The 24,863-nt window shown below is 45.5% G+C and overlaps 1 protein-coding gene across 8 annotated transcripts in view; it reads right to left on the bottom strand.

Annotated features, from left to right (window-relative positions):
• The window catches only part of LOC142818105 (uncharacterized), a 91,319-nt gene that overhangs the window by 18,341 nt on the left and 48,115 nt on the right, over positions 1-24,863 (bottom strand). For 7 of the 8 annotated variants that reach the window (XM_075896437.1, XM_075896439.1, XM_075896436.1 and 4 more), the window contains one exon: positions 10,131-10,196. In XM_075896437.1, coding sequence (XP_075752552.1) covers positions 10,131-10,196 — 66 coding nt within the window. The remainder of the gene's footprint in view (positions 1-10,130; positions 10,197-24,863) is intronic. The other variant, XM_075896438.1, reaches the window with a different exon arrangement.

Here is a 24,863-nt window from a genome sequence, read left to right as displayed (position 1 = left end):
GTGAACTCATCCGTGACATAGTAGGTGAAGAGTTGCAAAAAGCTGGTGTAACACCTCATCCTACGGTTAGTTGTATTGCAACTGTGATCAAGGATGAGCTGCACCAGGCCCTCCGGAAAACCTTGTCTTCTCATACAGCTGCGACAGTTCCTGCTGAATACCGCTATGAGACAACCTACGCGGAAGCCTTGAAACGTCCTGCTGCATCGCCGCCATTATTGGTCCATCCTGTTCCTGCTGTTTCACTCCAGTCAGCGCAGCACATACCGTACTACAAAGGCACGTACACGCCACCGCCCTTGCCCTTGGTCCCTGGCGCTTCTGTCACCCATCGTTTGGTACCACCAGTTCAGTACATCGACGATCGGCCCATGTCTCCTCGGATGTCTGATGTTTGGCGCACACCTCATCGCCGGCCTGTGTGCTTTCACTGCGGAGAAACTGATCACTTGTACCACCAGTGCCCATATCGCCGTCTTGGGCTTCGCGGCTTCTCTGCGTACTCACCGCCACCCCATTACGGCCAGAGACCACGCGAAATCGAAAACTACCTCTCCCAGCAGCATGCACCACCATCTGCCGGGCGCCAGTCGCGCTCTTCATCACCGAGGCGATTTTCATCAACGCCTCAGTGGTGTTCTACCACACGGTCTCCCAGCCCCCACCGGGAAAACTAGCCCAAGCGACCTCTGGGAGCGGGGTCGCTGAACGTCGAAGCGCTGAAGACCTCCTATTGACGCAGAACCACACAGAAACCGGTCTGACACCACATACTTCTGCAAAGGATGGCCGACTTTCACTCGACATATCAGTGACAATTGATGGTTGTGCAGTTAATGCGTTAGTGGACACCGGTGCCGACTATTCAATACTGAGCGGGAAACGGACAAAGCAGCTGAAGAAAGTCACGCCGTGGCATAACTCGCAGATTCGGACAGCTGGTGATCACGTCGTTACTCCTCTGGGTGCCTGCACAACTAGAGTACAGATTCAAGGGTGTACATTCGTAGCAAGCTGCCTTGTTCTACGCGAATGCTCCTGTGACGTCATTCAGGAAGTTGATTTTCTACAGGAGAATGGAGCTATTATTGATCTGCAAGAGCGCCGCGTCACGTTCTCAGCCCAGCGAGCAATCAACGTGCAGGATGACGGAGGGCGTGTCGACGTACTCCGTATTTCTGAACAGAGCGTGACGCTTCCTCCACGATCAAGTGTTCTAGTCGACGTAACATGCTGTGGTTTGGGCGATGGCGATGTGGTGGCTGAGACAAATTTAGAACACCTCCTGCAGCAAGGCATTTGTGTAGCTAGAAGTGTACTACACCTTCGTGATGGCCGATCTGAATTGCTCGTAACCAACTTTAGCAACGGGCATCGACATCTGTTTCGTGGCACTTCGATAGCGTTTGCCTACGAAGTAGCAAATGTCACCAACTGTCTCACGTCAGAACAAGTGGATACCGCCGACACGTCAATGAGTAATATTGACATCAATCCTGATCTGTCCACCGATAACCACACTGCGCTACGAGCGCTCTTGTTCGAGTTCAGGTCTTGCTTCGCAAGTTGCTCTAAGATCTGCCAGGCGCCTATCACTCAGCACAGGATCATCACGTACGAGGACGCACGCCCGATACACCAGAACCCCTACCGCGTGTCGGCTAAAAAACGTGAAGTGATACGTGCGCAGGTTTGCGAGATGCTTGGTGATGGCGTTATTGAACCATATAACAGCCCGTGGTCATCTCCAGTCGTACTTGTCAAAAAAAAAAGGACGGGTCGCTACGCTTCTGCGTCGACTACCGAAAGCTTAACAACGTGACCAAAAAAGATGTGTGTCCGCTGCCACGTATCAACAATTCACTGTAGACTTCGTCGTGCCCGTTGTTTCACTTCTCTCGATCTCAAAAGCGGGTACTGGCAAATCAAGGTAGATCAGCGAGACCGTGAGAAAACAGCCTCCTTGACTCCAGATGGCCTATACCAATTTCGAGTGCTCCCTTTTGGCTTGTGTTCAGCGCCGGCAACTTTCCAGCGAATGATAGACACTGTCCTCACAGGGCTCAAGTGGCAGATTTGTCTTGTCTACCTTGTTGATGTGGTGGTCTTCTCTACCACGTTCGAGCAGCACCTTCACCGCCTGCGCAGCGTGCTGGAGGCTATCCGATCGGTGGACCTCACACTAAAGCCACAGAAGTGCCACTTCGGCTATAAAGAACTAAAATTTATTGGACATGTGGTTAGCGCTGAAGGAATTCGGCCCGATCCGGACAAGCTTGCCGCTGTTGCCGAATCACCAGCTCCTGTCGATAAAAAAGCCGTCCGGCGCTTCCTTGGTTTGTGCGCCTACTATCGCTGGTTCATTCATGGCTTTTCACAGATAGCAGGACCTCTGACTCGCCTCACAAGAGACGACACGCCGTTTGTCTCTGAAAAGGAGCAACAAGCAGCTTTTGATGAGCTGCGACAGCGCATGCAATCAGCGCCCGTTCTCGCTTATTTCGACGATGATGATGACACGGAGGTCATATTGACGCTAGTAACATTGGGCTTGGTGCAGTGCTCGTTCAGCGTCAAGAGGACACCGAAAGAGTGATAGCCTACGCCAGCCGCTCTCTATCCCGTGCCGAGGCGAATTATTCCACTACGAAGAAAGAGTGCCTCGCAGTCGTGTGGGCAATCACCAAGTTTCGCCCGTACCTTTATTGTCGTCCCTTCAAGATAGTGACAGACCATCACGCGCTCTGTTGGTTGGCAAGTCTGTGCGACCCTTTAGGGTGGCTAGCACGGTGGAGCTTGCAGCCGCAGGAATTTGATGTCACCATCGTCCATAAGCCCGGCTGTAAGCATGAAGACGCTGACACACTGTCACGCGCACCCCTTCATGTTGTCAGTCAGGAAGCACAGGAAGACGAAGGCTTCCTGAGCGCCGTTAGCGCATCAGACTTGAGCAAACGGCTGCGAGATCACGCAGAGATTCGTCCGATCATTGATCATTAAGAGGGCCAGGGCGCTATCATACCACGTAATTTATCCCGCTCATCGACGTCGTTCTGCCTGCGAGACGGTGTGCTGTACAAGAAGAACGCTCGTTTGAACAACCGTGCTTACCTCCTGGTGGTTCCTCGAGACATGCGAGAAGACGTCCTCTTCGCTTGCCATGACGAACCCACATCTGGTCATCTGGGCTACTCAAGGACACTTGCCAGAGTGAGCGAGAGATACTATTGGCCAAGACTTTCAGCAAGCGTCAAGAAGTACGTCAAGAGCTGTAGGGAATGTCAGCGTCGAAAGCAACCATCTGTTAAGCCAGCTGGTTTGCTTCAACCCATCGGAACACCCTGCACGCCGTTCAACCAAGTCGGCATGGACATTCTCGGGCCATTTCCCCTGTCTGCGGACAGCAACAAATGGGTGATCGTCGCGACCGACTATTTGACACGCTACGCTGAGACGCAGGCGATCCCACGAGCCACGGCTTCTGAGGTAGCACAATTTTTCATGCGACACATCGCGTTACGGCACGGTGCTCCTTCCAGTATAATAACGGACAGAGGGACGGCATTCACGGCGCAGCTTACGGACGAAGTTTTCAAACTGAGCAACACCAGACACCGAAGGTCAACTGCGTACCACCTGCAAACCAACGGACTTACCGAGCGACTGAATAAGACTCTCGCAGACATGATCTCAATGTACATCGACGTACAGCACAAAACATGGGACCGGATCTAACCTTACGTGACCTTCGCGTATAATACCGCCGTGCAAGAGACCACACAATTCACGCCATTTCGGCTTCTCTACGGCCGCGATCTGCAGACCATGCTAGACACTATGCTACCGTGTCAAGACGAAGACGAGTTGGCAACTGACGCCGATGAATTCGCAGAGCGTGCTGAGGAAGCCCGGCAGCTCGCGCTACTGCACATCGGCCAGCAAAAGCAGGAGGACGCACGACGCTATAACACCCGCCACAGAGAAGTGTTTTACAACCCCGGAGATCAAGTTTGGGTGTGGACGCCCGTCCGCCACCGTGGCCTTAGTGAAAAGCTACTGAGCCGGTACTTTGGCCCATATAAAGTGTTACGCCGCGTCAGTGACGTGAACTACGAAGTGGTTCCGGACTCAACACCCCATGCTCGGAGCAGGACACGACTGAGGCCGGACGTCGTTTATGTGTTGCGCATGAAACCATTTATTGCGCGTTGCTCGTAACTTTTCCTTTACCGTACAGCGTTTTTGTGTTTTTGTTTATTTTTGTGAACTCGCTTTCTCGTTCATTGGCGTTTCTTATATTGGCACGCTCTTCAATTTCTACTTTCACTTTATCCGCATTTCCCTTTTTTTTCACGTGCATATGTAGTAGCATGGCGGCGCTGCTATGTACTTTTCATTCCTCTTTTTGGGATGTTTTTTTTTTCTTTTCAGAAGGGGGGATAATGCCACCAGCACGTAGTGGGTCGACAGCAAGAGCGGCTCTCAATCTGGAGGAAAAAGAAGATCGCGTGCGTCTTCTCTGCTCGAGAGCCAGCCACGACTGACGCATCGTCCTAGAGCTAGCTACCCGGTGGTTCGATAAATCCCCCCAGTACTTGTGACTCATCGTGACAATATCGGCACTATTCGTATAAGAACCGGCAGGCACAGCTACAGTGATTCGCCAACAAGCACAAAGTTGACAGAGGGCGGAGAGGCGGCAACCGTAACAAGACAGTGTTTGGAGCAATATGTCATCGATGATGCATGCCGCGCAAGATTGGGAGAGGTGCTTGGCAAGAGGGCAAAGCGGCTTCGGGAGAGGTACCAACGGAGGGTCGTGAAAAGAAGAACGAAAGGAGTGATTACTGTGCTTAGATAATCAAACGCATTTAACTCCGCTATTACAGCACCGTTTCAAAAACTTTTAACGGCTTTATGGTTGCTGTGCACTTGCGCACCACTTCTTCACCACAACTGAATTTCCACCTCTGGGTGGTTAAATATTGCATCTGGTTTCTGGCTGCATGCAGTATACAACATATTGCGTGCCGGCACCAGCACTGTTCAGGTATTAAAATAATATTTGGTGCATGGCTGTGAGATTGGTGGCCTCGAAATCAAGCGGCAAATGTTTAGACCAGCAATGCTATTTCCTCTGATACACACTGTCAAACGTGGGAATCTGGTGCAGCATGGCATAATCTACATTGATTTTATTTGTATGGTGCAGGAAACTTAGTTTGGCACATTTGTGGGCACAAGCAGCATCAATAGATGGGGAATGAGGGGCTTTTACATTATTAAAACAACACGAAGCTAACAGACAAAGCAAACATAGGAATTCAGATGAATTATTACTTGAAATGTCATATTTTGTTTCTGACTCGCCACGAGTGAATTTTGAAAACGAACTGAAAGGTAATGTTTGGCTTGCAAAGCAAGAAAAAACGAAAAAGTCAGACCTCCTTTTGTTGTCTCCCAAGCTAAACCCGCTAGTAGCAACATAATCACCACCACAACTTTCTTTGCTGCGAAGTAACTGACATAAATGTTGATGCCACTTTTATTTACTCGTATTTGTGTCACGAAGCTTTTAAACTTCGCTGCTCATTATATCTAGTGTACCTAGCAAGTTACACAAGCCTTGTCTAGCGTACTAACCTCCCACACAGAGAACTTCCTCTAGTTGCAAAGGGCCGCACTCCACATAATGGCCAGGCTGAACCCACGGCAGACCGCAGTTGGCCTTGTTTTAGGTGCATCGTAAAGATGCGGTTATGCAAAATGGTGCGACATGTGCTACGTGTATGCACCATTTAGCTCACACTGCCGATACACTGCACAAGTTTGACACCCAGGCACATAAAAATAGCATTGGTGACAGGAAGGCACTCTTTTAAATGATCACCGAGACATAGGCAGACGACATAGGCTCGCGTCAAGTTGCGGTAAGCTTACACAAGTTACACATTAAAATATTACCTGTACTCTACTATGTACTCTCGAATCGTAAGAAAAACGATCGATGACTCGGGTCGCACGTACACGACTAGCCGCGACTGTTCGTCCTACTTACTCGCTGAATACTCGCACACTACGGCGAGCGGTTGATTAAGATGCACGTGACAGGTATGAATAACAAGGTACTCGTACAGAAGAACAGTAAGTTATACCAACGCCACCTCTAGGAAGATGCCTGCCACATGAGAAAAAAACAAACAGCTGTCACACTCTTTCCCTCCTTCATTTCGAAATGTTCTCAGTCGCTAGCGTCACCTGTGGCAGACGGTGCAACAACGCAACACTTTCCATAGCCTCCGAAACAGTGGTGTACAGTTGCAGGTCTCAAACAACACTCGACTGACGCGCCCCTATGGGCCGCAGATGAAAAACGCTTAGCTGGTACCGCCCGTCTTTGTGATAATGGATGGATGGATGGATGGATGGATGGATGGATGGATGGATGGATGGATGGATGGATGGATGGATGGATGGATGGATGGATGGATGGATGTGGCTGTACCATTTAGATCGGGCGGTGGCTAGCGCCAACAAGCCGTAATACTTAATGAATTCAAAACTATATTTATTTATTTATCCTTAAAAAGTGAGTTTGAGGATTCGTACTTTGCAGTGAAGAGTTTAATTTTCACTCGTGTCTTGACTTTAGCCACCAATCAGATAACCTCCTTCTAGTTAAGTCTACTTGCTTAAAGTCTATTTTGCCCTCCCGGTCCCTAAACCCCAGTGCTTTGAAAAACAATGCGCCATCATCCTGAACTATAGGGTGAACTCTTTACAGAACATTATCAAGTGTTCGGCAGTTTCTTCTTCCTCTCCACATGCACTGCATACTGTGTCTACCCCTTCGTATTTGGCCCGATATGTCTTGGTTCGCAGTACTCCCGTCCTTGCCTCAAACAGTAGAGAACTACCCCGAGTATTATCATAGATCCTTTCCTTGGCAATTTCCTGCTTAAAAGTTCGATATATCTCTAGTGCGGACTTCTTAATCCTGCCCATTTTCCACATGTCAGTCTCCGTTTCCTTCACTTTCTTCTTAACCGATAGTTCTTTTTGGTTTGGCCACCTGCTGTTTTCTAAGTATTTACCAGTAAACTTCCTGGTTCGCTTTCTCCATTTTGTATCGACATTCTTCATGTACAAGTAGCTGAAAACCTTCCTAGCCCAAAGCTCCTCCTTCATTTCTCTCAATCGCTTCTCAAATTTTATCTTGCTGCTAGCTTCCCTGCCCTCAAATGATGTCCATCCCATATCACCTTGTACTCCCTGATTTGGTGTATTCCCGTGAGCTCCTAAAGCAAGCCTACCTATTCGACGTTACTTAATTTCTAATCTTGCTTGAACTTCTGATCTCATGCACAAGACCACATTGCCGAACGTCAGCCCAGGAACCATGACCCCTTTCAATATTCCTCTCACAACAACATACCTATTGTAATTCCACAGTGCCCTATTTTTCATCACTGCTGAACTCCTGTTACTTTTAGTCGTCACGTATATTTCGTGTTCCCTCAGGTACTCGGTCCTATTGCTTGTCCATACGCCCAGATATTTGTATTTATCTGTTATCTCTAGCGTGACCTCCTGTATCCTAAGCTCACTACCTTCATTGTCATTGAAAATCACGACTGCTGATTTTTCCTTACTGAATCTAAAATCTAACCTATCTCCCTCATTACCGCAGATGTCCATTGATCTCTGCAAATCTTCCTTGTTGTTGGCCATTAGCACTATATCATCTGCGTACATTAATGCTGGTAGTGCCTGATCAATAAGTTTTCCTTGTTTGACTAAAGAGAGGTTGAAGCCCAGCCCACTTCCTTCTAATTTTGCCTCTAATCCTTGTAGGTAAATCATGAATAATAAGGGTGACAGAAGCACCCCTGCCTAAGCCCCCGTTTTACTTCTGCAGGCTTGAATATCTGTTATTCTCACTTTATAACTACCTTGTTACCTTTATAGATACCCTTTAAAAGATTAGTGACTACCTGTTCCACGCCTAGTGTGTCCAGTATTCCCCACAATTCCTCTTGAACCACGCTATCGTACGCTCCCTTGATATCCAAGAATGCTAGCCACAGGGGCCTGTGTTCCTTTTCTGCTATTTCGATGCACTGCGTCAGTGAGAACAGATTGTCTTCCAACCTCCTGTGTTTCCGAAACCCATTCTGCAGTTCCCCCAGCACCCCCTCATCTTCTATCCATGCCTGCAGTCTGTTCTTTATAATCTGCATCGCCAGCCTGTAGACGACTGATGTCACTGTTATAGGATGGTAGTTGTTTATGTCAGCTTTGTCAACCTTTTCTTTATAGATCATGCTCATCCTGCTGAGTTTCCATGCATCAGGGACTTCACCATCGACTATAGTTCTGCTCACTGCCTCTCTCAAAGCCTGCTTAGACTTCGGACCTAATGTCTTTGTCAGCCTAATTGGAATGCCATCTGGGCCTGTTGATGTACTACTAGGAACCCTTTTCTCAGCCCTTTCGCACTCTCGTTCTGAAAATGGAGCCATTGCAGCACTTGATTCATCCTTGTCTATTGTGGTGCATAAAGTACTTTGTTGAAATTTTTCTGTCACTTTTGTTCTTATATATTCAATAGCTTCGTCCCCTTCTAGCCTGGCACCTTGGGCTGTAGTTATAAAACTCTGCTCTAAGCTGTCTCATTTCATAGGGAGTTTAGATGGTTCCAAAATTTTGCAGCTGCCTTTCTATCGTTTTTATGTACTTCTGCCAGCTACTGAGCTCCCTTTCTTCTAATCTTTTCATTGATCAGAAGGGATGCATCTCTCCTACAGCTTAGAAAGGTTTCCCATTTTTTTTCAACATCATCTGTCGGTTCACCCCGCTGCTTAGCATGTCTGTGTTCTATAGAGGCTTTCTGACGTTTTGCTATGGCTCTCTTAACTTCCTCATCCCACCAACTTTTGGGTTTGTGTCTTCTTTTCAGGGCTGACTTGTTACGCGTCTTAGCAAGCTCTAGCTCAAAGAGTCTAACTAGATTCGTTTATGTCCACACTTTCTTATTATCCTCCGTGATTACTTTCTCAATTTGTTTAGTAGTGGCTATTTCAATTTTTCTTTCTGAATAAAAATTTTCTTGTATTTGCACATCTTATCTCCTTCCCACTTTCACTGCTCTTCCAAAACTTAGCTTGATACGTTTGTGATCACTACCCAGACTTCTGGAGCCACCTTCATCTATGTGCATTCCCCTGAGCTTATCATACATCCTATGTGACATCAGTGCATAATCTATCGTCGACTGCAGCCTTCCTAACTCCCATGTTACTTGCCCTTCACACTTTTCGGTACTGTTGCAAATGATCAAATCAAGCCTTTCACACATATCCATGATCATTTTGCCTGTCGGGTCGGTATACCCATCTATATCTTCTATGTGCGCATTCATGTCTCCTAGTATAAATATCTCGCACTCTCTTCCTAACTCCTGAGTGTCCTTTGATATACACTCTACCACTGCCTGGTTTTCCTCTCTGGCCTTTGCTCCCGTCCACAAGTACACGAAACAAAGGAGTGTCATTTGACCTGCCACTTTCCCTTTTAGCCATAAATGTTCCTTGCACTTCTGCTTGACCCTTTGCCAGTCTGTACTTTTATGAATGAATGCGCCAATACCACCCCGCTTTCTGCTGCCTTCTGTTCTATTACAATATTCCCACGCGTAGTCCGGATCGTTCGGAGGTTGTTCCATGTCCCTGAGATGTGTTTCTACAAAACCGTATACCATCGGCCTCTCTTCCCTTAGCTGTTCTTCTATCTCTTCCCACTTGAGCCTGTTCCTACCGCCCTGCATGTTAAAATACCCTATGTCTGAATGGGCTCGGCGCTCGTGGCTACGTCTATTTATGCCCCGGACTCTACCTATCTTAGACATTGGTGCCACTTTGGAATCGTATCTGTCCATAACACCTGTCGAAGAGTCTCCCTGGTTGTTTTCCTCGTTACTAGCTATCCTGCACCCTGAAAGGCTCGCTTAATAGTGTCGGTCGTGAGCGCCACTGCGCGGAGCTTGTTTAAAACTGAAGGCAGGCTAACTTTGCTGAGAGCGCGAGCCATTCCTCAGGCATCTTTCTAGAGGAGGCGTTGGTTGTACTCACATATGTAATCTGGCTCACCACTGGCGTTGCTGAGGCAGCTGAAATTTTCTTTTTTCAGCCCAGAACCTGAAAGAGAAAATCAGTGTTGCCAGGTCTTGGTAAGAGAGGTTCGATGAAATCGGACAAAACCACCCGAAATGTGGCCAGGGAAGTATTTATTCACAACAAAACTAAATATGACTTCAAGCCTCCTTAACAAAAGTGATATTTAGCACTCGGAAAGGCAGCGATGGTGTTGTCAACCAGCAAATGTCAAAATCTACTGTCGCTCCGCTTGGCGAGCTGGTATCACGACCAAGGTCGTGGTTGGCGCAAAAGACTGTGAAACGAAATTTTTTAATGGAGTAGCATGCAATTGATAGCTTTTATACAGCACCAGCTGTCTGTATAGCCAACAAAACAAGCGTACTACTTCTTACGACTGTGCTAAGCTTGCGTTGCGTGTCACACGGACACCTATCATAGCGGAGGTAATAAGACGGTCACGATCAGCGCATCGCAATTTCCGACTCTCAAGCTGTGATTTAGCTAACGTCTTCACCAAAAGTTTGCGTGAGTCTGCGCCAAACACAACCTGAGGGGTCTGATCACGATCAAAAGACACTGTTACAGAGAATCAGTAAGAGAAATCAGGCGATCGTCGCAAAATCGCGAAAACCAGCATCAGCTGATCCGATTGCAGCATATATTTCATTTCACCATGCTGCAGTTTCGGACGGTATGCAGCTGCAGTAGTTTTGAACTCGACATGCGTGAAAAGCCACGGTTGTACGTACGAGAATAACGCGTAAATACTAAGAGAGAATGACGGCCGTAAAGACGCGAAGAAGCGCACAATTTTCGCCCTAAATAAATTAGGTGGTAGTCTAAGGTGCTGGTGTTGCCACATGGTTGGGTTCAAACTATACAATTCAATACAATAATACCGGTTCAGCCACACCGTGGGTTCGACGCTTCACCCAGAAATAAACACTGGCTACGCCCTTGGTACGTGACCCAGCATGGTCACACGTGTGTGTAGTTCTAATCTCGAATACACCTCGCTCTGATTGCGACATACGCCAGACCACGTGAACACAATACGGCAGCTCGTAAAATACAATAACTAGGCGTATACACGTGCATGCTTCATTATAAGAAATGTGCAATGCCATAACAGTCCACCTAAGCCAGTCCACTATTAACTTAGTCCTAACAACATTACATGTATACACTCTGGAAAAGTACTTGATTATGCTACCAGTGAGCGTATAAGCAAAACAACGCAAAAATAACGAGGACTATAGAAGAGTGTGCACAGAAAGAGCGCTAATTTTCAGCATTTTTACAGCTTAACCGCTAAGGAAAGCTTTGCATCGGTGCGAAGCGATCGGTCAGATGATTACTCGTGTTTTAAGGCACAGCAATTGTACCTGCTGCTTTTCGTTGCAACGATAATATAACACACTACATTATCATTGTTCATATATTAAACTGTGGAGCCACCACAACAGTATGGGATGGTTCTTTGAGTAGGAGCTCTAGTCTCAGGGCTCTGATGAAAGAAAAATAAAGGAGAAATAATTCTGCATATGGCAACTCAACCATGAAATTCATGCACTGCATAAATTATATTAGAAGCACTATCTCAATCGGGCTGCAATTCAAAAGAACCTTTGAGGCAGCCATACCAAATTACGCATATATATACACATGTTGCCGACTTCACTCAGCCCAATGTGTGCTGTCTGTTGGTGTTACTGTGTTCTGCGAATAGTGCTGAAGTCTAAATCAGGATGCTGATGGCATAGCACCAACAGTCAACTTAGCCTAGCTGTTTCAACCCAGCACCTCACATTCGTATATGATGTCACGGATATATGATGCAGCGATTTCCCCCGAAATTGGCCTCATGTGGTTCAACCATCAAATCCTTTAAGATGTGTAGATTTAAAATAACATACAGATAGTGACACCGTTCATCGTGTCTGATCTTCTATATATGCCATGCAGCATGACAAATTCCCGACATACATTTCAGCATTTTCCCCAGCCTTGAATTCTGTCATGCTTGCCTCAACAACCTACTCATCGCGAGTTCATCAGATGAGCACAGTTCACATCTGAATTCTGTTATCCAACATCTGAACAAGGCACATTTTTCAGCATAAACAGATGTGCATTTGATGTCCAAAAGCTCACCTGTCCTTTCCTCGTGTTCTCCGCATCCAGTATTCAGCTCTACCGAGGCAGATTTATTGGTGTTGAGAGCTTCCCATCTCCGAATACTAAATGCTGATAACACCTACAAGCTCCTTCGTCTTATTTTTGTGAACTACGTACTATACTAACATTTTGTACCATGGTGCCAGGCCATTATAAATATTCCCTCCACTTCGTGCTATTGATACACAGAAATGCTACTATATTGAGCTCCCTTAGACCAAGAACTCCCATAAAAACTTTTGGGGATTAACAAATGCTTGCGAGAGAGTATACGCTACTCTCTGAATATCAAATGAGAGTTCCACTATGCATCATTGTACGACATCTTGAATGCAATTTGTGCTAGATCACCGACTCGTCAAAGGAGTACATATGGCGGCCAATCAGTTCCCTGGCATGTCCTGAAAACTTATGCCCACTATCTGAGCAGCATCACAGCATTTTTTTGTGTAGACTGAAGCCAACAGATCCTCAAAATGTCACTGTAATATGTGGTTGGCCCTGTAATCATATCCAGCAATGTGACAATGCGACTGAATCTTGAAGTGCCGCAAAGCAATCTACTCAGGTGGTATGCACACCCGCCTGATGCTATACTACACCTTATGTTATTTGCCTGGAAAAGTCTTTGCATCTCCTGCGTACTTGGGTGTATGTGGAATACTCTCTAATTGTGATATACCTAATTGTGCTTACAATCGGGCATAAATAGTAAGTGCTTATGTCTTTACATTATTACATAAACGAAATTACGTGATTTCTTTGTCATAGAATACGTGAGTACATCTATTATCGGTACATGTTACACTCCCTCAGTTACAATCGTTGCATCCATATTCCCATGAACTACAGCAGATGTCAAACATATTCGAAACATATCATAGGAGCTGTCAACATTGTCATTGATGCCCTGTCACATAGCCCAAATAACATGTTGACCTGTCCCAGAGAAATATACACCTTAAAAAAGTGGCGACTGGTTGACATGACAAAAATTCTGCCATCTGCAAGAAATATAAACTTCGACGCTGCTAGACTTTCAGTGGTGCAGGCCGTTGGCCAGTAGCAGGAGACATATTAGCTTCAACACATGCTGTGACCCAAGAACTGACCATTTAAGCCCACTTGCAAGCACAATTAGGCATATTACTAGACTGTCTTTCATGCCAAAATACGCGGGAAATCCAAAGGCTTCCCCTGGCAGATAAAGTAAGGTGTATGGCACCACGTGGGTTTACGTATCAATTGTGTTGAATGCTTTGCAGCACTTCAAGATTCAATCACATTTTGACATTGCTGGATATGTTTGCAGGCCCAACCACTTGATTCAGCGACGTTTCTGAGAATATTATTGTGCCATTGACTATAATGCTGCCTTGCAAAATACAAACTTGTAGGCTTTTGTTGATTGCATGGTTCAGCGTTGGGTGGAATATATTCTTACTCTAGACATTTCTAGGTCACGCACTATTGCTCCTGCTTTTGTAGCTGCTGGCTGCATTACTCATGTCATCCTTGGTCCCAACAAATAGAGAAAGCCAATATGGACCGACAGTATTTCACCAAGCCCTACCTCCCAATGAGCAATGGAATCAATGAAACGTATATGCTTGACACTCAAGGCAGACATTGGTTGCAACACTGTAAAACTTGCTTTAGGCATGATTGTAGGTCTACCCAGTGACCATGTTTTTTTACTCTGATCAACACGAAGCCCAACATCCTGCCAGTGACTACACATCTCATCTATGTTACATCATAAAGAAGCTTCTACCTATAGCTGTGTGACAGCGAATTGGAAGGCACATATGGTAGCAGTGAACTAGACTCTTGTACACGCATGCATAATGAAATGATATGGGCTAACCATCCCTCATTGGTGTCATGCTGCCAACTTTAAAAAAAAACCTTTCGCTCAAGTAACTTTTACTGAAGTTTTATGAAAACAAGACAGATGATTCACTTCCTATACAGAAGTCATCATCAGTGCACAAATGGCCTGAAACAGCAATCCTGGCAATTATGTAGGTGGCCTATCCCACCTACATAACATCAGTAAACATTCCTCATAATGTCATGATTAAAATTGCATGTTAACTGGTTGCCAAGTCAATCTAGCTAATAAAGCCTTTATCAGCATCATTTCTTCAGGCAAAGCGAAAATATTCTTTCTGTGCTTTATGCATTAGTTATATCTGGAATATTAATTTATGTGCAAAAAATGACCCATTGAATTTGTGACACCTGAGTTACGATGGATACAAAAATTATTGAATAACAGATGCAATGTTATCATATGATTCAGTAAATGCATGTTTTGCATGGGTTTACAAATGTGCTAGTTCTCGAGTGTCACAAATAAAAAGGGAGAATGTAATTTCAATTTTTTATTGCCTGGTACTTATGCTCAAGTGCTATGAAAAATAAAGTGTAACTTCATGTTTCCTGTAAGCTGGACTCCTGCAACCAGACCTCACTTGAAAAAGGTGTAGGCACTATTCTAAATACCTTAATTTTTGATCAGTTGGAATAAAAGACGGTGTGGTCTTGCATCTCGAACTTTGTTTCATTTGTAGATCAACAAGCTCGTGGTCGTAAGTCATGCTTAGTTGTCTTTTCTAACTTATTCACATCATAAAAGCACTGAAGCTTGTAAAGCCACATTTGCAAAAATTAACGATTAGGGCCGTGCATGTGCATCTGAAGAGCAAAAATTAATATTCACGTAACCAATGGGATGAATGCTGTGAACCCTGTCGTACATCAAATTCTCCTCCAAACATTTTGAGAGGTATGCTTGGTCATAACTCTGACATGGCTTAGTAATACAACTATAGAAGCCAGAAAGCTTGAATAGGACTGACAGATTAAGTTGGTATGGATTCATGATGTTGGAACAGTACATCGAAGAAGATTTAAAAAATGAGCCACAGCAACACAAGTGCCGATTTGCGACTGAAGTTTACTCAAAATTACAGAACAGATATATACATCCACATGGCAATACGCGAAACTGACCAGCAATACCAAGAAATAAAAAACAAGTTGTACACAAAAGTTAACAATTTGTTTACCCTGCAGTATAATTGAAAGAAAGCTGATGTATGATTGTTTTTAATTTTGACTGTACCTTCTCAATTAGTTCCTTTTTTTTTTCAAAACAATATCACAGCACAAATCAGGAAGCCTGTGCTCGCGCACGTTACTCCAAAGTCTTTTTTCCTTCTTCGTCATGCCAATCTAAAAACCAGAAAGCTTACTGGATCTCAAGATTAGTTATAGTAGTTCTTCTATTACTTGTTTATGTGAAAATCCACTAGTACGAGCTCTTTTTGACTACACTGTTGCCATAATTGTTGTGTACCTTCTGCCTGAGTAGTTATTTTTTTAGTCAACTCTAGCACACTGAAACAATGCTACTATTCAGACTCCCGGCAGCTTTATTGCGATGAACTGAATTTTTCGCTGACAGTAAATCAATGCAGCACATTTTCCTGCAGTTCACTGAATCAAACACACATTCAAGGCAAATCAAGTAAGAGGACAGCTAGTGATGGCATTTTTCATATTGAAAAAGTTGTTTGGAGCAAGGCACAGCATCAGATTTTAAGAAAGGCCATATAAATTGAAGAAAATATAAGCCCTATCTATAAACAATTAATAATAATAATAATAATGAACATGAGAGCCGATCTGACAGGGGCTATACAAAAAGCACGTTGATTGTTGTTCTCTGATCAGCTTCCAAGCCTCAGTTTAGCTTAAGCAAGCCTGGCTTTATCCACTCATTGGATGTAGAAAAATAGTAGAAACACAGTACAAATATTTCCCTATAATATACACAGTGTCATTACAGCAGAAATTCAGTTTTTCTATTTCTAACACAGTTCAAATTTGCAATAATTAAAAGACATCTCAAAGCTCACATGCCTCTCTTACTAATATTTATGTCTTTCATGCCTTTCATTAGGCACAACTACTACACTAACATGTCAACGTGAATATAACAATGGCTCAGATGTGAAAGGTGGTCAAAGAAGACTATGCAGGCCATTGCTCATTTATTCGAAGAACACCATCTGCATGCAGCCCCACCAGTGCCCTCTGTCTCCCTTAATTTGAACACACTCCCAGCAATGATGAAAGTGGTGAGCTCATTAGAGAAAAATTTGGTGAGACGGTTTCTATAAACCTGGAAGCAAAAGTATTTTAATCACGTAAAGATGAGTTGTGTGTGTATATATGCCCCTGTTTCACATCATGGCGATGGGCAGCAGGTCATCGGAACATTCTTACTGTGTTTATGAGGTCGAGTGCGAACGTTGAGTGTTCCCAGTGTTCAAGATTTTTTGCAACATCCCCTCTAGCATAAATTCATGGTTGGTGGTTGACGTGTTCATTGTGTCGCATTGTGGTCTGCCTTCATGTCTCGTCCACTTGCAGTCAGCACTTTTGAGGGTATGTTCAAGAGCTGTACTGAAGCCATTGTTAGGAATCCAGGTCCAAGTATCTCCCATCAGTGCATAAGAGCCAGATTTGAGTAATGGCTTCCTTCTCCATCAGTGTGTATTCCTTTTAATGTTCTTGTGCAAGAAAGGCATCGAAGGTAGGTTTTCATGACTTTTCAGTGCTGTGCATGAGCTGCTGACATGCCTGAAATGTTTTTCTTTTTGTTGTCGTGTTGTCTCATTCAGGGCCACACAGCCTCCCGTTGCTTCATGATTTTTCGCTTCGTAGGAATGCTCTTTGCATGCTTCTTCAGTACTTTGTACTATTATGAAAGCAGGTACTAGCAGGTGTTGACTGTGGTGCTTTTGTTTGGTGTTCCACATACTTCTCGCTAGATTCATTTGCACACAAAGCAAGAAGTCAAAGTATGGTGGTAACATTTGCTTTGAGTTTTCTGTTATTCTTATTGTGTTTTAGCCAAGGTCGGTGCCAGGATTGGTCTATACCGGGGGTGCACCCACGATAAGCGAGGTCCTTCAGGAGGAGCAGAGAGACGGGGAACTTGGTCATTGTGTGATGACTATGTTTCCTCTTGGGAACATAGTCGTAACACATGGTCATAACACAAAACAGGGGTCAGGCAAAAATTAGGGGAGGGGGTTGGGCCTCCATTCCAGCCTACCTGAGCCTACCCTGGCAACACCCCCGATTACAGCCTGTGTCATTTCACTGCTGACGACCTCGTGTGACTGCTGTCCCTCGCGCACTCATTGTTTGTCAGTTACTTACTCGCCTTATCAGTTGAAGACTGTTTATGTGATGAAGACGAACCTCCGTCGGTTCTTGTTTTGTCATTTACTGATGGCGTATCTTTAGTATCTTTTCTCAGTTTATTCTTATTTTACTTGGCTGGAAGATCAGCATCCTTACAACTTCGAACTCTTAGCATGTTTTTATGTACTGTAAAAGTAATCGCCGCTCTTATCTCCGGCATTCTGTTTTGGATGGTTGGCACGTCAGTACTTCTCCTCTCAGCTGGTGAGTGTTTTGTAAGTAGAACTTTGTCGCTGTAGCCTCCTGGTACTGGATGCAGTGCTCACTCAGCCAGCCTTATTGGCACAGCAGAAAACATGAAAAATGTGGACTAATCACTGCAGGTGTGCTCTTTCTTGGTTGCGGCTGGTGTATCTTTGCAGTGTTGATGTCCTGAGTATGTATTATTAGCTCGACAGGCAAAGCCTCTTCTTTTAGTTAGCTGCAAATCGCGTGTGAAGAGTACTATTAACACTTGCTAAGAATTACCCCCTTCAGGTGTAAATTATTATGCACTGTCAACAAATGTAGCGAATTCAGATAGCACAACCGCAAGGCACTCAATATTACATTCCAAGGAGGAAAATGTGTTCTTTTGTGTGAGCTTCAGCAAGCCATTACGATTTTTATGAAATTAAGTACTTCAACATTCTGATGTAAGTTATATTTAGTTTTGATATAAAAAGAATGAAATCGTATGCTCCTGATGTGTGTAAAATTAGTTTTCGATTACATTATTTTGGGAGAAGAAAAGCAACACTTGACGTTGGTTTTAGAACACGATATGAACGACCCATCAAAGATAACAGTTCCTTCACTACAGTGATCAGTTATGGTTGTGCGCAGCAGATTGAGGTCAAGTCAGGGCATACTGACTAGGGAGAAGGTTCAGTTCATCTAACAAACTGTGTATTTTACTCTATTCTGGCATCAATTTGACACAGCTAGCATAAACAAATTGCATACACAAATGTCGCCACTGATGCTGAAAGGTTATATTTGTTTCTCTTAGAAAAATGTTTCCATTTGAAAACATAAGGTCGCGTAAACCTTGACAAAATGCTTGAACATGGGCCGTGGACTTATTACCTGTGATACAGGCGGAACTTTGTGTGGTGGAGGGATAGGGGGATGACATCCTTGGTCTTCAGTGCAGGCAAGTCGAGTATGAGTTATTTGGATCTCGGTATCCCATTGCTGAAAATTTCAAGGGTGGGCCATTTGCCCAGTGTCCCATTCTTTGGCTACACCACTGCATTAACTATGTAACACCCATCTTGCACTTTTATGCCTTCAGTGACTCAACAATGAAACTGCCTCTCGAGTGGACGTGACTATTTCAGCCGTAAATAATACAGATAAGCTAAATATTTTGATCTGCATGTCAAACTAAAAGGGAAAAGGGTGGTTTCAGCTTGAAAAGCCTTGAGGAAACATGTTCATATACCACATGAATATGAAATCCAATGAGAACTTCATGATTGTAAAGCAGTATAAGTCACAAAGATATGAAATATGGGAAGAGTGATATGCACCAGCTACTCTGGCCAACTTAACCATTTCTTGCTTTTAGTTCTGTTTGACTGTCTCACTTATTATAGTACGTCCTGAAGACACGTACACCATGAACTTGCACACAGAGTACGTGATAATTAAGACAAATGAACTAGTTATTCACTGATCACGACAATCCTGTTTGCTATTCTGCACTGAGTCTAGAGAAAGGAAACTATAAAAATATGACTGAGCTAGATTGAGTAACACTGTGAGAAATAAATTGCAAGATCTCACATCCCAAATATAAAAAATGCACAGCTGCTGACAACACAGGCAACAGTCTTCAGTACTGCAAACAGTCACTCACTCATTGCTTAAGATTTATTCATAGATATTGCCTTTCAGTTGTGATGGACCGGTACTGACACCAGTTGTCAATTGATCCTCCTCATGTTCTGGAGATTACAGCAATTTTCGGCACAATTCCTGGTTTGTAACGTGTACGTTCATTTATTTCTCGAAAGACAGCCAACTGGCCTTAGCCGCCCCACTAAACGGAAAATTAATAAAGGACAGCGAGTGTGAAATAAAACTCTCTACTGTACAGGAACCAGCTTGCCATATCTGCGCAGAGCAATTTCTTCTTTTCACAGACTTAAAAAAGAAAAGCAGGAAGGAGGGGGCGGAGAGGGGTCTGTGGTTTTGTATTTGATCAAAACAACACGATGCCGTAAGCGTGCGTGTTTCTTGTTTATAAACGATTTAGCCTACGTGTTATGTGTTCTATGCATCAGCCCGTATGAACTCACGGAAACGTTTTTTTTGCGCGTCGTACTGCGTAAGCTAGCTGATGTTTTGGCTACAGTAGGGCAATGTATATATATCATCAAAATATTCAACAAAAAACCTTCCACAACAAAATTGTAACTCGCGACGACCCACAGAGACAAGGTGCCCGACACCCACGCACTCCACCACACTTTACCAACCGCTCGCTTCAATGTTGTAGGTAATTAATGTGGTCGTTGCGATACTGGATGCGAGCGTCGGTGCGTGCGTCAGATTACGGCAAATGCGTATGTTGCACGATTCAATCACCGTAACGCAACTGATCACTCCAGTTCCCCCACGTGAAGCACTTGTGTGCCGTTAACTGGTACAGCGCTGTGAACGCGAAAAAAACCAAACCAGTCATGATGATAGCATAGCAGGACACACGATACGATACGCTTTGCGTCCGTTATCCACGAAATCGAAAGCGCTTGGCGTGGCATCGCCGGCGTGATGCGGCGAAACGAACGCCGCCGGGTCCCGTCGAAGTGGGTCGCGTACGGCAGCGGCATCCGCGGTTGCTTCATCGCACAGATCTGCACGATTTTTATCTGCAAAAGCACCGCATCGGACGTCTGACAGGCGACAAACTCAATAAAAGTTTATCAGTAAAATAATCTACCTCGCGCAACTTCGATCAACAATCATGCATATCAACTAGGTGTGCGTGATTTAATGACAAAAAGTATATCACTCATGCGCCCGGCATACTACTTTCTCGAACTTTAAAAATCGAACGTGAGTGGGACCAGAACAGCGCCAAAAGCAGCAGACGCAGATATCAGCTCATAACGCCGGCAATAACGTTCGAACGACGGGTCAATAATGCCAGCCTAATTGCATGGCTTCGCCCACATTGGCTGTTGGTTGTACAACTCGGTCCAATGTGGCCGTTCTAATACGCTGGCACGGCCAATAATGGCGGAAAGTTCTAAATGCTGGTCCAACATCACCGTTCAATTCGGCTGGCACAGCCATTATTGGCGGAACATTGTCAATACTGGCCCAACATCGCCGTTCTATTAGGCTGGCACAACCATTATTGGCGTTACGCTGTCAATGCTGGTCCAACATCGCCGTTTTATTTGGCTGGCTCAGCCATTATTGGTGGTACATTGTCAATTCTGGCCCATTCTTGGGCCATGAACTGCCGATCTATCCCCAACATTGGGCCAACGTTCTGTGCTGCCTGGGTTAGAGCATATCTATCTATCTATCTATCTATCTATCTATCTATCTATCTATCTATCTATCTATCTATCTATCTATCTATCTATCTATCTATCTATCTATCTATCTATCTATCTATCTATCTGTCTATCTATCTAACTGTCTGTCTGTCTGTCTGTATCTATCTATCTATCTATCTATCTATCTATCTATCTATCTATCTATCTATCTATCTATCTATCTATCTATCTATCTAGCTATCTAGTTGCTTACGACTTTTAGCTCTCCTGGCCGTTTCTATAATGGTATCGGTACTAAACTTGGTATGTCACAACATGGAGGAGGAAGCAACAAAAAGGGAGAAGGCAGGGAGGTTAACCAGAAAGTCATCCGGTTGGCTACCCTACACTGGGGGATTAAGGAAGGGGACAAGAAAGACGAGAAAGAGGGAAGAGAGGAAAAAAAGTGGGTGGGGGAGAGACTGACAGTAATTTCACTGCAGCGTGTTGAACTCTACCGCATGTCAGAGGCATTCACACAAGCCTGTCTTTCTCAGGAAACGCAGCAGGGCTTTCACTGCCTTGTGGGCTGTCGAGGCATGTGTACATTGCTGTAATAGCACCTGCACAGAAAGAGGCCGATCATCCAGTCGCCGCATTGCGTTGGCAAGTACTTGTCTCTCTGAGGCAAATCGAGGACAATGACACAGCAGGTGTTCGATATTTTCGTCGGTGCCGCAAACATCGCACGCCGCGCTGTCAGTAATTCTGATTAACGTGGTATAAGCTTTCGTGAAAGCAACTCCCAGCCAAAGGCGATAGAGAAGCGAAGCTTCACGTCGATGTAGGCCGGGTGGAGGCCGGAGTTGTAGTGAAGGGTTGAGCTCGTGCAGTCGTGTACGTCGTATGCTTGGTGTGTTCCACTCAGTCAGTGTGAGACTGCGGGCCAGTTGACGAATCTGCCTCGCCGCATCCGCTCTTGAAAGCGGTATCGGAACGCTGTTCGCTTCTTTATGTGACGTGCGAGCAGCATGATCTGCAGAATCATTGCCGCCTATACCACTATGCCCAGGTAACCACTGAAAGACGATGTCATGGCCTTTTTGTATTAACAAGTGGTGAAGTTTCACGGTTTGGTAGGTCAACTGGTCGTGAAATCCGCGTCGGAGAACTGATATCAGGCACTGTAACGCTGGTTTTGAGTCAGAAAACACAACCCATTTACCTGGTCTTTCTTCTGAATTGATGTGTTCCAGTGCATTGCGCAGAGCCTCGAGTTCTGCCGTCGTAGAACTTGTCGCATGTGAAGTCTTAAAAAACACCGAGTTACCCCTTGTGATGGTATAACCACTTCTCCACCTGAACTAGACGGCGTAGTAGAGCCATCCGTGTAAATGTGCACGTGCTTACTGTAGTTTTCTTTCAGTAGGAATAGACTCAGTTGTTTCAGGGCATGTGTCGGTAAGTCCGATTTTCTCCTCATTCCTGGAATCATTAAGTGAACTCGCGGCCGGCTCAAGCTCCAAGGAGGAAGCAGTGGCTTTGATGCAGGTGCGTACGTCTCAGCAAACGATGAACGATGCTTGGAGACAATAGTGCCGTATGTCGTGCGGGGCCTTTCAGCAGCTAGGCTCACCAGGTGGTGAGAAGGGGTCCTGGCATAATGCCTGAGGTGCATGCGCATTGTCTCGGTAATAATATGCGTATTTATCGAGTGATCTTGAGCGATGGCAATGGTTTCAGCCATTGAAGCACTGCGGGGTACTCCAAGGCATATCTTAAGTGCTTGGGCTTGAATGCTCTGAATTGCGCGCAAGTTGGTCTTGCCGGTGTTAGACATTGCAGGTAAGCTGTACCGTAAAAATCCGATAAACAGCACTCTGTACAGTTGTAGCATGGAAAGTGTGGGCACTCCCCAATTCTTTCCTGCAAGAAATTTGAACATGTGGCATGTTGCGATCAGCCGCTTTTTCACATAGTTCACGTGTGGAGTCCACGACAGGTTTCTATCTATTATGACTCCCATGTCACAACATGAGTGTATCACGAACATAAGTGGCTGGTCATAACATGAGAATCACGACATGTATGTCAATAATATTATGATATACAGTTCGTGGTATTGCTGCTCTTGCAGAGAGAGAGCGAATAAACATATATTAATAACAAATGCACACTGAGCCTTCTTTGGGTGGGGCCCTCAGTCCAGGGCTCCATTGCCTTGCGCGACCCTGCGAGCCCAATGGACCAGCTGCTGCTGTTCCTCCCGGCGTAAGCCGAGCAGTGCAGACTCCCAAGAGGAAGGGGTGGGATTGGGAATGCGAGGAACGCCCTGTGGGGCCGAGCATTCCCACGTGGAGTGGTACACCGTCGGTACGGATCCACAGAAGGGGCAGTAGGAGGGGTAGAGAGTCGGATGAAAGCGATTCAGCATATATACAGGCAAGGAAATGAATTGGTCTGTAGTTGCCGCCAAGCGACAGCATCTGCTCTGTTAAGTGAAGGATGAGGGGGAGGATACGTGTAACGGCTCTGTCGGTAGTACTCCAGCGTAGCGTTGTAGTTTAGTGGTTCTGTCGATGCGTCGTCTGGATTGGACAGCTCTTCCAATGGAGCCCGGCCGGTCAGCTCTCGGGCAACCGCATGAATGCGTTCATTTCCATAAAGAGAGGCGTGTCCAGGAATACAGACGATACGCACAGGACGTAATGTGGACGGTAAGACAGCAGAGAGGATATTGTGTGTATGTGCAGCCACAAGTCCTTGAACGAGAGCACGGCAAGCAGCTTGTGAATCTGTTACAATAGTGACACGGGAGTCATTTGACAGTGTCGTAGCGTGAACAATTGCCAGAGCGAGAGCTCCCTCCTCTGCCAGACCACTGTCTGTAGTGCAAAGTGTGGCAGACGCCACAAGGGCGTCTGTGTAATCAGTCACGGCTAAACACATGGCTGACTTCTCTGGGTAGCGAGCTGCATCAGTGTAAAGTACTTGTAAGTCTGAGGTACCATCACCAAAGACGCGTGTCATAGCCTGAACTCGGGCACGTCGACGACCGGCGTGGCGGGAGGGATTCATATTGCGTGGAATCGGAGGCACTTTGATGAGGGCGCGGACAGTAGAAGCAAGTTTATGTCGCGGTACTTGTGCGGGTTTTTTGGGAATCGGGTAGCCAAGAAGAGACAGGATGGCGCAGCCCTGACGGGTCTGCCTGAGCCGTTGGAGGTGACTGTTGTGTTGGGCCTCGATGAGTTCGGCTACGGTGTTGTGGACTCCTAATTGAAGGAGGCGTTGTGTAGATGCGTGTGGAGGCAAACCGAGAGCCGCCTTCACAGCTGTCCGTAGAAGGATGTCCATCTTTTTTATTTGAGCTAGCGTGAGATTGTGAAAGGGAAGATGATAGGTGAGCCGACAAACTATGAGTGCAAGTACTAAGCGGAGGGCATCCTTCTCACAGAGGCCTCTCCTGCGATTGGTGATGCGTTGGATCATGTGTGTAATTTGAGTTATCTGCTGAGCAGAAGGTGTGTAGTGTGCGAGGCCTTGCCATCGGACTGAAGGTAGAGGCCTAAAATGCGAATTCGTGGTACCAGAGGGATGGGACGGCCATCAAGAAACAGCGAAATATCAGGAGAATCAGTGGTTTTGCGGCGTCGCTTGTATACCAATAACAACTCCGACTTATCCACTGAGCACGTAAGGCTGCCGGCAGCACCATAGTCTTGTACCACAGACACAGCTTCCTGTAGGGCGTCCTGAATGGTTCCGT

This window comes from Rhipicephalus microplus, chromosome 5 (assembly GCF_043290135.1).
Source record: "Rhipicephalus microplus isolate Deutch F79 chromosome 5, USDA_Rmic, whole genome shotgun sequence".
In the NCBI taxonomy this organism is placed as follows: domain Eukaryota; kingdom Metazoa; phylum Arthropoda; class Arachnida; order Ixodida; family Ixodidae; genus Rhipicephalus; species Rhipicephalus microplus.
This window is presented reverse-complemented; position numbering and strand designations above follow the sequence as displayed.